At 42.2% G+C, this 15,151-nt stretch overlaps 1 protein-coding gene across 7 annotated transcripts in view; it reads left to right on the forward strand.

Annotated features, from left to right (window-relative positions):
• Nucleotides 1–15,151, forward strand: part of ASPH (aspartate beta-hydroxylase) — a 201,373-nt gene that overhangs the window by 185,101 nt on the left and 1,121 nt on the right. For all 7 annotated transcript variants that reach the window (XM_054017214.1, XM_054017215.1, XM_054017216.1 and 4 more), the window contains 3 exons: nucleotides 646–781; nucleotides 1,644–1,735; nucleotides 5,519–5,652. In XM_054017214.1, coding sequence (XP_053873189.1) covers nucleotides 646–781; nucleotides 1,644–1,735; nucleotides 5,519–5,652 — 362 coding nt within the window. The remainder of the gene's footprint in view (nucleotides 1–645; nucleotides 782–1,643; nucleotides 1,736–5,518; nucleotides 5,653–15,151) is intronic.

Raw genomic sequence — 15,151 nt, forward strand, 5'->3', positions numbered from 1 at the left:
ACTGGACAAACAGAAGATAGATGTTTATGATTTAAACTTGTCCACCATTTTCAGAGACTGTGTGTGAATATAATCCTTCTGCTGGAATTTCAAGTCAAATATTATCTTCCTTTTCAATAGTATGAGAGTGTGCGAATGAAGCTTAGTAGACCTCATTGAAGTTTTAACTTATAATTGCAGAGTTAAGTAGAGTGCTTACATTGTTCCACTTTGAACTGTAAAATTCAGTTGATGCTTTGAGTTTCAGATTATGGTAGTGGGCTTGTTGTCTCAAGAGTATGCCAAGTACTAGTGTACTGAGATTGAATAGATCAGCACTCTTGTTAGCTTGCAACATAAAATGACCTGTTACACAGCCCTTAGGCTAATCAAAAAGCAAATTAAAGTAGGGGCCAGTCTGTGAGCTGGCTGGGGATTATTGAAATTTTTATGATACAAAAGTAATTGAATCTGAAGAATGACATGATGGTTGTTTTTACAGCCTTAATATGCCTTCTCAGAAATTGAAAGTAAGGAAACTTGACAATGGTGAACGCTGTTACTGCTGTTAAATTAAAAAGAGAGAGAGAAAAAAAACAGAAAAACTAAAGAGGTGCTAAAACTGAACACAAATTCTCAGAATAATAATGGTGATTCTCACTACAGTCCCTAGAAAAAAACTGGAAGCTTATTCGAGATGAAGGGCTTGCTGTGATGGATAAAGGAAAAGGCCTCTTCTTACCTGAAGATGAGAACCTGCGAGAAAAGGGAGATTGGAGCCAGTTCACATTGTGGCAGCAAGGTAAGTAACCTATTTATTAATCTTCCTTCCCATTGCCCCCTCCCCTTTGTTCACTCAATATTCTGTAATAAGAAATAGTAACATAGCTTTACAAAACCAATGCTATTTTGTTAAATTTCTGGAACTGTCATTTGAGCCTGTGGAAGAAGGCAGCTAATAAAATGGTATTTGCACCTTGAGCATAGTGAGCAAGAATTCTTTATGCTAAATCACATTGCACAGGAGCACCTGCAGAATCCAACACCACAATATCCATCTCTTGGCACGGTTGCCAAGATTTTGTTCTAGCAAAGTCAATAGTGCACAAGTACAAATCAGCCCAGAGGAAGGAGAGCAGGTGGGAAGGAAAAAATGTATCTCCAGTCTTTTGTCACCAACCAGATGCAATTCTGTCATTCAGAAACTATATGAGCTACAGTATATGTTTTAATAAGCCGGCTGCTCTTTCTCTGAGCTATGATGTGGGAGGCCTGAATGTTGGAATGACCTTAAGTAGTGTAGGGATTTACACATTAGAAAGAACTTTAAAATATATCATTTCAACACTGAGGTATAGTTTGTCTTGATGGGAGTCACTTTCATCTCTTTTTCCCCAGAGCCTCATTCATTGTCTTATGACTCATACCCTAAATGAATGATTTAAAAGCAGGATGCCATAATTTAAACTGATAATATTACAAGTCATCTCCCTTTGCTTCAGTTTCAGTGTCTATCCTCTTTTTGCTTCTGTGAAATGGGAACTGTAACACTTACCTGGCTTTTGTAGGAAGCTCTTTGAAATCTTTGGATGAAACATGCTTATGTGAGTGGGAAGTGTAGAGATTATTTATATAGTGTTTCACTTGCCAATTTGTTTTGTTAGGAAGAAAAAATGAAAATGCCTGTAAAGGCGTCCATAAAACATGTGCTTTATTGGAAAGATTCCCTGAGGCTACAGGGTGCCGAAGAGGACAGGTACTTATTGATATGCTTCATTATTGCAATCCAAGAGGGTGGGTAAGGTGATGCTGACTAATACTGTACACATAGGGGACACTGACTTGAGCAGAGTTCATTCAGTGGGCCAGATCCACTGAAGCTGGTTCAGGGAGTTATAAACTAAACCCACTTGCACCAATCTGGCTTGTGGGTCAGCATGAAGATTCACCTCAAGGCAGGCAGGTGGTAGTGCCACTTCCATTTGCCCTTCCTCAGGTTTCTGCCTCTGGAAGGCAACTTTAAGACTCGCCACAGGATGCTGGCAAAGTGTGTATCTCATCCCTGCCCAGTGCCTGGTCCACATAAAGAGTAACAGCCTACTCCTGCTACCAGTTACTCAGTTAGTTGCGGATCTAAATGTCCAGACCCAGCTGATGACCCGAGCTGGGTCAGGATGAAATGTCTGTTTTTTCAGTGTTTTAATTAGGAAATAGCAACAGAGAGTCCTGTGGCATCTTTAAGACTAACAGAAGTATTGGAGCATAAGCTTTCGTGGGTGAAAGCCACTTGCGTCTGATGAAGTGGGCATTCACCCACGAAAGCTTATGCTCCAATACATCTGTTAGTCTTAAAGGTGCCACAGGACTCTCTGTTGCTTTTTACAGATTCAGACTAACATGGCTACCCCTCTGATACTTAATTAGGAAATTACATCCAAAAACTGCATTAAAAGGATGTTAGGGTTGCAAAGTCAAGCATTCCAAATGTAAAGAATTATAGAAATGTAGGGCTGGAAAGGACCTCAGAAGGGGACCCTGCTGAGGCAGGACCAAGTATATCTAGACCATCCCTGATAAGTGATTGTTTAACTTATTCTTAAAAACCTCCAATGACAGGGATTCCACAACCTGTCTTGGAAGCCTGTTCTAGTGCGTATAGTTAGAAAGTTTTTCCTAATGTCTAGTCTAAATCTCCCTTGCTGCAGATTAAGACCATTACTTCTTGTCCTACCTTCAGCGGCCATGGAGAATAATTGATCACTTCTTTATAACAGCCCTTATGCTATTTGAAAACTGATATTAGGTCCCCCTTCAGTCTTCTTTTCTCAAGACGAACATACCCATTTTTTTTAGACTTTCCTCATAGGTCAGGGTTTTTAAACCTTCTCTCAGTTTTGTTGCTCTCCTCTGACCTCTCTCCAGTTTGTCCACATCTTTCTGAAAGAGTGGCACCCAAAACTGAACACAGTAACCTGCATGAGGCCTCACTAGCACCAAGTAGAACAGGACTATTACCTCCTGTTAATACACCCCAGAATAGTAGTCTCTTTCACAGCTGCAACATGTTGTTGGCTCATATTCAATTTCTTAGCCACTATAACCCCTCAATCCTTTTCAGGAGTACTGCTGCCTAGTCAATTATTCCCCATTTTGTATTGTGCATTTGTAATTTCATTCCGCAGTGTAGTACTTTGCACTTGCCTTTATTTAATTCCATCTTGTTGATTTCTGACCAATTCTCAATTTGTCAAGGTTGTTTTGAATTCCAATCCTATCTTCCAATGTTCTTGCAACCTCTTCCAGCTTGGTGTCATTTGCAAATCTTATAAGTATGCTCTCTATTCCATTATCCAAGTAATTAATGAAAGCATTGAACGGTACCAGATCCCAGACAGACCTGCAGGACCCCACCAGATACTTCCTCCCAGTTTGACAGTGAACCACTGGTAACTACTCTTTGAGTACAATCTTTCAACCAGTAATGCACCCACCTTATAGTAATTTAGTCTAGACCACATTTTCCTAGTTTGCTTATGAGAATGTCATATGGGACTGTGTCAAAAGCCTTATTAAAAGCAAGATATATTACATCTACTGCTTCCTCCCATTTAGTACCCTGTTAAGAATTCTCTCTGTTTCTCAGTTCCCTTTCCATAAAATAGAGTTATACACTCACAGGGTATTGTAAAAATAAATTCATTCATGTTTTTGAAGCACTCAGATACTATAAGGAGAGCATTGTAGAAACACCTGTATGGAAATTCATAATTTTGTATTCAGCACAGGGTTTGGATGGTGTGCATTAAATAAAGTCTGGGGACACACATTGAATGAGGATAAAAAAAGAAATATTGAATAATTAACTACCCATTCACTGAACGAGGCAGAGATCCTGTGGAAAAAATAGTATGTGGTACCATATAATGATTATATCATATTGCATATCATAACGGAGTCGAATAAAGTAGCATGGACAAATTTAATTCTGGCATTTCCTAAATTTTGAATGCTTGATTCTACAGCCATAACGTTATTTTAATGCAGTTTTATGGATGTTATATATTAATAATGTATGTGTGGTACAGTACTTATGAATTATATGTATGGCATGAGTTGTTTGATGATACCCCATATGCGTTCCAGTGTGGGACGGTAGGTGTGCAGTTGGTGGGGGTTTTATCTCTGTGTTGAAGAAGGTTCTCTTGGGATATTTTGGTGGCCTGTTCCATGATACCCCAAGGGGACCTACTTCAATACTGAAATAAAACCCCCTCTGACAGCACACCCCTAATTTTCATGTACCGCCCCACATTGGAACCCACACAGGTATCATCAAACAACTACAACCCATACTCAATGGGGACCCATCCTGACAGAAATATTTCCTGAACCTTGACAAACCCCCAACCTCTCCAAGCTCATCATCAGAAGCAAGCTGCCCACAGACCGGGACACACCAACTCAAAGCAGCACCCTGCTAAAACAATAGATGTAAAACCTGCAGACAGAGCTCCATGGCTACAATGATCAACACCCCACACAACACAGCTTTCAAAATCCATGGGTCCTACACATACCTGTCACAACAGGTGGTGGACTCATCCAGTGCACTAAATGCCCCAATAACAGCTATGTGGATGAAACCAGACAATCGCTATGTTCTCAGATGAACTCACACAAGAAAATAGAAGACAACACCACTATATTATCTGTGGGTAAACACTTTTCACAAAGTCAAAAGATAAGCCTCAGAGCTTAAATTCATAACTTTGCTAGAGACTAAAAATCATGGTGTTAAAAAAGAGGCTGGATTTATGGCTCATTACAACAATCTGTAACCCAGTGACCCTCCCCACAGCTGCTTCTCCCGCCCTCCTTACCTCCCTATGACTGGAGTGGTGTTAATGGGCCACTTCCCCTTGAATGACCCCTTAGAATATGTACTATCTGTTCGATCTCATATTTAGCTGTGACGCTCTTAGGCCATGTGTACACTAGAAAGCTTACAGTGGCACAGCTGTACCGATGCAGCTGAGCTGCTGTAAGATCTCTCGGATAACTGCTCTAAGCCAACTGGAGAGAACTCTCCTGTTGACGCAATGAAGCCACCCCAACAAGCCGTGGTAGCTATGCTGGTGGTAGAAGCTCTCCCACCAAGTAGCGTTGTCCACGCCGGTGCTTATGTTGATGTAACTTATGTCGCTCAGTGGGCTGGTTTGTTCCCACCCCTGAACAACATAAGTTATACTGACATAAGTGGCAGTGTAGACATAGCCTTAGTACCTTTCCCAGACCTGAAGCAGAGCTCTGTGTATTTCAAAAACTTGTCTCTCTCACCAACTGAAGTTGGTCCAATAAAAGATATTCGCTCACCACCTAGTCTGTCTAGTATCCGGGGACAGACACAGCTACAGCAACACTGCATATTGCAATGTTGGGCTGTCGTGACTCATCTTGAATCAGCTGTCATAAAGTTCTGTTCTTCTAGTAGAAGGTTAGTGAAAATGACCTGATTAAAGAATTGTATCTCTGTTTGCAGATCAAGTATTCCGTCATGCACCCAGGGACTCATGTCTGGCCTCACACAGGGCCTACTAACTGTAGGCTGAGGATGCATTTGGGCTTGGTTATACCAAAAGAAGGCTGCAGAATTCGATGTGCCGAGGAGAACAGGTATGTTTGTTTCCTTCTCTTCCCTAAGGTTTAAAGAATTGGATTGCAACTGCTTACAGATGTGACCCACAAAACAAAAAAGACAGTTCTGATGTGTGTCAGTTGCTGGCAAATGGGTCTTCAATTAAAATATATAACAAGCAGTTTGGTCCCTAGAACTTGTTGCAAATAAATGAATTTATTGTCATGCAGTGACCCAACACTGTTTTGAGATGAAACCTGCTCTTTCATGTCACGGCCATTTTTCTCTTAGGAACTGTGACCATAGGCCAAAGGCTTTGAATCACAGGCAGTTAATCCAATGACATTTACCAGTTGAATGCAAGAGTTATGCCATTTTTCCCTTTCCTCTGCTTGGAGATCAATCATCTTGATCAGCAAAATCTAGACTCTTCACCGCAGCTCTGTTTACTTCTTTACTGCTGTGGATAAAGAGCGCTCTAGTCTGCCCAGATAGGCCAGGTCCTCAGCTGGTATGTATTGGCATAGCTCCATTGACTTCAATTGAATTGAAATTGAAGTTAGTGAAGCTATGCTGATTTTACAGTAGTGGAGGATTTGGCCCAATATGTGGATTTGATAAAAAGTTTTCTTAATTTTAAAATGCATTAAGAAGGAAAACTGTTCTTACGTTGCATTGCAGACCTGTTCAATCTCTGTTTGCTCACCTTAAAAAACAACAACTGGATATTTGAGCTCAGGCAACATAATCCCCGGAGAAACATATGAAAGACCAAACTGTAGCATCTGATGCCTGCATATGGCATTATAAATAAAACCACAAAAATGTTAAAGTTAAGCAATTGAATTACCTTAACTTGCAAAAATTTGCCTTTCACTTATAGATCTTTATTTTCTTAGTCAGCACCCCCCGCTACCCCAACCCCCCGGAGTTCTATTGTTTACACTGGGAATTTTCAGAGAGCTAGCGTATTTCTTACAGCATATGCACGCCTATGACAGCATCTGAGTGCATGCTGCTACTGTGGAGACGCATTTAGTGATGAAAAACACATCAAGCATCATGACAACATGTAGTTGAGTGAAGTCTACTGTAAACCAACCAGAGCAGATGATTTATAGAATTCCGAGAGTAGGAGTTTTCAACTATTAATAATCTAGCTGTTTGCAGAAGTGTTGGGACTCCTGCCAGCATGTACTTCATTTAAATATTCCATCACAGTGTCAGCATTGCAGCTGATGCAGTATGTTTTGTCTAATCACTGACAAATATGTTTGTTCTCAGCTTTCCAGCTCAGTATTTGAAATAGGTTGAAGGTACAGTACACATTTGGGCAGGAGGGAGTGGTGGCTAGATGGCTTAGAGGTTTGTTAATGAGTGTGGCGCCTTCCACCTGTTCACTGTTGTGAATTCAGGTCAGTAGTCACTGAAAGTCATCAAATGGCTGTTCATTGACCTGTGTGAAACAAAGTGGTGGATTTCACTCCAGATCCAAGTGAACTGGTGTCCACAACTTTCAATCCGTGATCACAACTGACATTCTTATTTGTCATAATCTGAGCAGACAGCTTAGTGGCATGGAGACTGAACTACCCTCTCATCTGTTGCATTGGTCCCTTCACATCTGGTACTTGTCAAGGAAGCATAGGGAAGCTGGTGGTGTTACTGCTCTGTACAGAGAAGGTTTCAATCCCCAGTGCTCTGAGTCTGGCACATTCTGTACACACTAAATTCACTTATTAAAAATGTAAAACTAATATATAAGGGCCAAGTTCTGCTACACTGACATGTACAGCTGCAGTTTACGTCAGCAGGACCTGAATATTCATTACCAAAGACACAATTCCCCCCACCGCACCCCAAATGACGATATTTGCAATAATAAAAATTAAGCGTTGGGTTTTACTTTTCCTCCTCCCCTGTACATGGGGTGGCACATTGGTGAGGCAAGGTGGGAGCAGTGCAGGAAAGGAATTGTGTCTCAGACAGGTCTGCTTCTTCCCTGCTGATTAAGTCGTCCATGACAATGACGACATCATCATCATCATCCTCAAACATGCATAGTCTATTAAGACCATTGTGCCAGGCAGAGTGACAGTTCATGGCGTTACATCAGGCATCGTGTGATGAAGTTTCTTGGCTGGTTAAGACCAGTAGCAAATTACTACCGCACCCACTTGAGCTGGCTCAGCTGTGCAGGCTGGCAGGGTAGGGGGTCAGGGCTTTGACTCCACACCTCCCCATTCCCTGCCCCCCTTGTGTAGTGCAGAGTAATGGAAATGCAGTGCTCATTTGCTCCTAGGCACCCAGAGGCAAGGTGAGCAAGTGGGCATGTAAGCCACCCCCCCAGCGACATAACTTATGTGAGTGAGGTACTGTGACCTGCAATGCCAAGGAGGTCAAACTAGATGATCATGATGGTCCCTTCTGACCTTAAAGTCTTTGAGTTCATGAGGCAGGTTTACTTCACACGATGCCCTTTCATAGGCACCAACTTTTCCCGGTACCAGTTGGTGCTCAACCCCCCGCGCCTCCGGCCCCACCACGACTCCACCCCGCCCTGCCCCCATTCCAACCCCTTCCCCAAAGTCCCTGCCCCAACTCCACCCCCTCCCCATGTCTATTGGACCCCTTCCCCAAATCCCTGCCCTGGCCCCACCTCTTCCCCGACCGTGCCGCATTCCCCCTCCTCCCCTCTCCCTCCCAGTGCTTGCTGCCGCGAAACAGCTGTTTCAGGGCAACAAGCGCTGGGAGCTAGGGGGAAAAGCGGAGCCGTTGTGCGCTCAGGGGAGGAGGCAGAGGTGAGCTGGGACGGAGCAGGGAGCTGCCAGTGGGTGAAGAGCACCCACCAATTTTTCTCCAGCCCCGCAGCACCCACGGAAGCAGCACCACCCTTTCAAGGGCATGCAGCCAAGCGCACAGTTTAGCCTTATATTTTACTCATTCACCCCCTTCAAAGTCTTTGTGTGTTTGTTTTGAATGCTACCATGTTGTGATCAGATCTTAGGGTGTGGGGAACAATCCAGGCTTTTTTTTTTTTTTTTGGTGTTCTAAAAGCAGTAGCGTACAAGATGCTGAATAGTGGTGGTAAATGATGTTTCAGTATCAAAATAAAATGACCTTATATCAAGGATTGTAATAGTGATTTGTAATGGGAGTGAAATATGTCCCTTCCACAAGGCCAGGGTAAAACCTTCTCATCTAAAACAGGTTATAGTAGAGCTCTCTTCTGAGCAAATGATATAGAAATCCTTCCTGGCGTTGCCAAATCTGACAAGATAACAAAGCTGCACACTGCCTTTCGTAGCAAGCCCAGAACAAGCCAAATTCATTTCAGAGGCATCACCCCCTGCCAACAACCAAGCCTAAACACAAGCCAACCCATTTTGGAGGCACCGCCCCCCTACCAACAACCCTCCCCCTCTCTGTCCCACAGCCCCATCACCACCGGAGGCATACTTTTTGATTTCTCTATTTTGGGCGGGAGGAGCAGCTCCCATCAAGCCAATGGGGCTGCGCATGGTGTGGGGGGGAGGCGGAGGGAGGCAAATTCTGTGCTGGCCTACAGGGGCACCATTTCAGATTTTGGGGGTTGGTGGGGGGCAACTTTAACCATGATTCCAGCAACTACTTAGGCAATTGAAAACACTAAAAAAATTTTTTGCAGATAATAACGTAGAAATTATCTGACAGGAGCATTGTATCTAATTTCTATATCAAGAAAGATAATTAAATAAATATTAGACCCACTCAGCTGTAATATAACATGTTCTGACATCTTGTGGCAAGTCACTTAAGGGAAACAGGTTAGGTTTAAAATTGTAATGTATATTCTTACTCACGTACTCTTACTAAAGTCAGAACACATGGGCGCTGATTTTTGCTTTTGCTGGTGGGTGCTTTTGAAGAGGTGTGTGTGTTTGGGGGGGGCATTCTGCCAGTTTTGGGGGGGAAAGCTATTTTCATCATATTTATACATTTCTTTCATGTTCTATTTATTGAATGTGACTATCATTGGTATATTTACTATTTTAATAATGATTCAGTTGTTATGAACTACATAATTACATTATCATGAATTACAGTATATTAAAATCATTGCAATCACAAGCTGTCTTCACTAACGTCCCAGTTTAAAGACATTGTTTCACTGTAGCTTTCTGGATGAAACTGTCAGCAATCTTATTTACATCTCGGTTCCTGGGTATTGTTTTGATGCATGTTAAGGACAGTTACATTATTCAGTTGCGTCTGTCTCATTGATGACTGGAGATAATTTTTAAGTCTTCTGAAGCTGGAGAATGAGTTCAGGATGATACAGGCACAGTGAGAAGCAGGGGCGGCTCCAGGCACCAGCCCAGCAAGTGCGTGCCTGGGGCGGCAAGCTGCGGGGGGCGGCGTGCCGGTTGCTGTTAGGACGGCAGTCAGGCAGCCTTCAGCAGCATGCCTGCAGGAGGTCTACCAGTCCTGCGGTTTTGGCGGCAATTCGGCGGCGGGTACGCCGAATCCGCGGGACCGGTGGATCTCCCACAGGCATGTCGCCGAAAGCCGCCTGACTGCCGTGCTTGGGGCAGCAAAATACATAGAGCCGCCCCTGGTGAGAAGGATTCTTATACTGCAAATGACTCCAAGATCTCTTTCTTGAAGTGTAACAGCTAATTTAGGCATCATCATTTTGTATGTATAGTTAGGATTATATTTTGCCATGTGCATTATTTTGCATTTAACATTGAATTTCATCTGCTGTTTTGTTGCCAAGTCATCCAGTTTTGTGAGATCCCTTTGTAACTCTTTGCAGTCTGGTTTGGACTTAACTATCTTGAGTAATTTTGTATCATCTGCAAACTTTCCCACCTCACTATATACCCTTTTTGAAGATCATTTATGAATATGTTGCACTGGTCCCAGACCAGTATAAGCCCCTCGGTGGACACCACTATTTACTTCTCTCTGTTCTGAAAATGAACCATTTATTCCTACCCTTTGTTTCCTATCTTTTAACTGGAGTGCTTGGCAATGCTTTCGGGATCATCTAACGATCCTTAATTTAATTTAATGACAAGCCTTTTGTTATCTTATTCACCCTGCCTCTGTTTATAAACAAACTCCCTGACCTAAGGGCAGAAGTTGTTAGCAGCACAGAAGTCAGCACATTCCATACTCAAGCTCTGGCTCCTGGGTGTTGAGCACCCATTATTTTTTTTCCGTGGGTGCTTGAGCCCCAGAGCACCCACGCTCAGAATCTGCGCCTATTCATGGGAGGCCAGAACTGCACACAGTACTCCAGATGAGGTCTCACCAGTGCATTGTATAATGGTACTAACACTTCCCTGTCTCTACTGGAATTACCTTGCCTGAGACACCCAAGTGTTGGTGTTAGCCTGTTTCAGGGTCACATCACACTGATGGCTCATAGTCATCCTCCTGTGATCAACAAATACACCCAGGTCTTTCTCCTTCTCTCTGTCCCTTTCAACTGATAAGTCACCAGCTTAGATCAAGAATTCTTGTTTAGTCCCTAAACTCATGACCTTTCACTTTGCACTATTAAATATCATCCCATGTCTATCACTCCAGTTTACAAGGTCATCCTGAAATTCTTGTACGATATTCTGGTCTTCCTCCATATTGGCAATACCTCCCAACTTTGTGTCATTTGCAAATTTTATTAGTGCACACCCATTTTTTGTGCCAAAGTCAGTAATAAAAATGTTAAATAAGATTGGACCCAAGACTGATTGCTAAGGAACTCCACTAGTAGTAATGTCCCTCTAGCCTAACAGTCCACCTTTCAATATGACCCATTTTAGTCTCCCCTTCAACCAGTTTCTTATCTACCTTTCAGTTCTCATATTAATCCCCAGCTTCTCCAATTTAACTAATAATTTCTCATGTGGAACTGTATCAAACGCCTTACTGACATCCAGTAGATTAGCTCTACTGCATTTCCTTTGTCTACAAAATCAGTTATCTTCTCAAAGAAAGATATTAGTAACTTTATTACCACTTCTTGAATCCAACAATTGTAGAAAAATCTTCAATTACTTTCTGTCATTTAGGCTACTCAGTTTTTTACAGATCACAAGTTTGGAATAGATCATTTAACTTTAGGAAACATCCTAACAGCCCTGTCTTATTTTAATCACCTGTTAATCACTCTGTTCATAAACACAATTTCTCAGGGGCCAACCAAGGAGGGTTTTTTAAAGTCTTTTTAAGCTCCTTCCCAGAACTGTGTGCATGTGCACACTGCAGAGACCAAGTGAGGATGAAAAGCAAAAAATGGAAGAACCCTGCCCCAAAACTGCTATTTAGAACTAGGACCCTGCCAAATTCATGGTCCATTTTGGTCAATTTCACGGTCATAAGATTTTAAAAATAATAAATGTCATGATTTAAGATATTTAAATCTGAAATTTCACGGTGTTGTAATTGTAGTGGTCCTGACCCAAAAAGGAGTTGTGCGGGGGCGGGGTTGCAAGGTTATTGTAGGGTACTGCTACCCTTACTTCTGCGTTGCTGCTGGTGGCGGCACTGCCTTCAGAGCTGGGCAGCTGGAGATCGTCAGCTGCTGGCTGGGAGCCCAACTCTGAAGGCAGAGCTGCTGCCAGGAGCAGTGCAAAAGTAAGGATGGCCTGGTATGGTATTGTCACCCTTACTTCTGTGCTGCTGCCCACAGAGCTTTGCCTTTGTTCAGCGCCGCCACTCTCCAGCCACCCACTTCTGAAGGCAGCAGTGCAGAAGAAAGGGTGGCATGGTTATGGTATTGCCACCCTTACTTCTGCGCTGCTGCTGGCGGGGCGCTGCCTTCAGAGCTGGGCACCCTGCCAACAGCTGCCTCTCTCCGGCCACCCAGCTCTGAAAGCAGCACAGAAGTAAGGGTGGCAATACTGTGACTCCCCTAAAATAACCTAGCAACCCCCAGTTTGAGAAACACTGGTCTCCCCGGTGAAATCTGGGGGGAGACCAGATTTCAGGGTCCATGTCACGTTTTTCATGGCTGTGAATTTGGTCAGGCCCTACTTATAACACATCAGGAGCAATTAGAAAAAACCCAAACAAACCAAAATCCACTTATTGTAGGTGGACATGGCAAGGTGCAAATAGTGGGTCTTGTAGTGGAGCCAAATGGAAGATAATGGCTCTGACAACTTTGAGTAGTCTTTCTCTTTGTTGTGTGTGACAGTCCATCTCACTATGATGCAAATGATTGATCCTTATTTCTTTGGTGGCATTTCATTTGGATGTTTTGATGGTTTTTTCCTCCTGATCAGAGCTCAGATTAACGAGTGAAGTGCTTTTCAGGCCAAAGTTAAAAAACAAACAATAACAGAACCAAAAAACAAAAACAAAAAAAACCCACCATAGGTCCTATTTTTCACTCTTATATCAGTGTGTAACTCCTTTGACTTCATTGGAGTAATATTGATGTAAAACTGGTATAAGAATATAGGAGTGTATTGCTTAAAACAGGTGTAAATTTAGAATAGCTCAGCCTTATTGAAAAGAAGCATTTACATGCAATGTTGTTTTAAATCTGTGTCTATCTGAGTGGGGAATCAGCCTTGACACATGTCCTTACTTAACAAAGACTGATAGGCCAAGATCTTCTAAAGTGACTTGTGATTTTGGGTGCCCAACTTGAAACACCTTAAAAGGGGCCTGATTTTCAGAAAATGCTGAGCACCCTCAGAAGATCAAGTCTCTTTAAAGTAACCCAGGTTGGTCACTCAGAATTAAAGCATCCAAAATCACCGCTTACTTTTGAAACTCTTGGCCACAGTTTTTTCCCTCTCTCCTACTATGTCAATCCCTATGGCTTAGTCAGTTTTGTTATTCTACTCAGAATTTTGTCTAGTTTTCTAAGTCTTTCTGGCAATGAGGTGCCCACAGCTCCGTGCAGTATCCAAAGTACAGTCTCATCAGAGATGCATGGAGAAGAGACTATCACCTCCTGCCTCCAGGAAGTGATGCCTTTGCATATGCAGCTGAAAATCGCATTAGCCTTCTTAAATCCTGTATGACATTGCAAAGTCGTACCAAGTTTGCTATGTGCTCTCATCATAAGTCTCCCTCAGCATGACTGCTGTCCAGCTTTCTCCTTCCCATTGTCTAGCTATTCCTCAGTGTATTTTTACCCAAATGTATTTAGGCTGCATTTTTTAAAGCTGAACCTCATTTTATTTCCTGTCCATGTTTTAATCTCTTTATCTCCCTTGTATTATTTCTCTGTCCTCACTTGCAATACTTAATTCAGCACCTCGGAATTCAGGCTTTCCTCTTGCAAAGTGATACACACTCATGGACCATTATACTCACTCAGGTGTCCCGTTGTCTTTGCAATATCGAGACCTTAATTAAAATGCTGTTAAACCCCTTTTCAAGGTCATTAATGAAGATGTGAAAACTGAACCTAACTGTTCCTTCCAACCAATTAGATACCTCTGCTTCTGATACATTGCTTCTCACCATCGTCTTTTAAGTTTTGTTCTTCAGATTGTTGTTAAAGAATGTGACTGCTCATACACAGACCTGTTTGAATGAATTGTACGTATTATGGTTTGTGAGAGACTATCAATTTTTTGCACTAAAATAAAAAATATGGAATATTTACTGTGTTCCCTGCCTAAGGCCATGTCTACAAGGGAAAATTGCACTGGAATAACTTTACTTTTCCTGTCTAGCAGTGCTTTGCACCCTGGAATACCCACTCAGAGTGCTATCTGTTTGTGTCCATATGGTGTCACGCTCCATGGAAGCAGCGCTTAGCAAGCAAAGTACAGTAGAACCATGGTTTTGTGAACTTCAGTCTTAAAAATGACCAGTTATATGAACCATTGTTCCCGATTGGGGTGGGGGGGGAAATCACATAATAAAAGTGATGCCAGTGAAGAACAAGCTGTCATCCCTTCACGTTCCAATGCTTTCAGGGCATTGGAAATCACTTTACAGTGGCTGGAAGGACAAGAAGAAAGTGCTGCAGTGTGTACAGTGCTGCAATGTATGCACCAGACCTACCATCATTTTGAAATGTTCCATTTTATGCTTTTTTGATGTTATGAACTCCTCGATTCCCAATTTGTAAAACAGAGGTTCTACTGTAGCATGGACTCACTTTTGATTTAGTTATACCAAAATAATTAGACCAAAATAAACTACACTAGTGCAGCTTTCCCCTGTAGACACGCTCTTAGTCTCCTATTCTGCAAAGATTTATGCAGTGAGTCTACTCACATTCTTGACATTAAGTATGAACCAGGATTTAATTTTGTAATTCTGTTATTTTTAATCCAGTTTTTTTTTACATGATTTCTTTATTTAAAACCATGTTGCTGGCTATTGCTCATCTTTCCATTATTCTCTAATAGTACATGTCTAAAAAGGGCGGGGGGAGCTTGATTTAAAGTATCCAGATAATTGAGAATGGTGGATAGTCAATGCCTCCTAGACTCAGATCCCTAATATATAATATATATATATATATATATATATATATATATATATATATATATATAGTGTATATTCCTGCATGCATAC

The sequence above is a fragment of the Malaclemys terrapin genome, chromosome 2 (assembly GCF_027887155.1).
Source record: "Malaclemys terrapin pileata isolate rMalTer1 chromosome 2, rMalTer1.hap1, whole genome shotgun sequence".
NCBI classification, from domain to species: domain Eukaryota; kingdom Metazoa; phylum Chordata; order Testudines; family Emydidae; genus Malaclemys; species Malaclemys terrapin.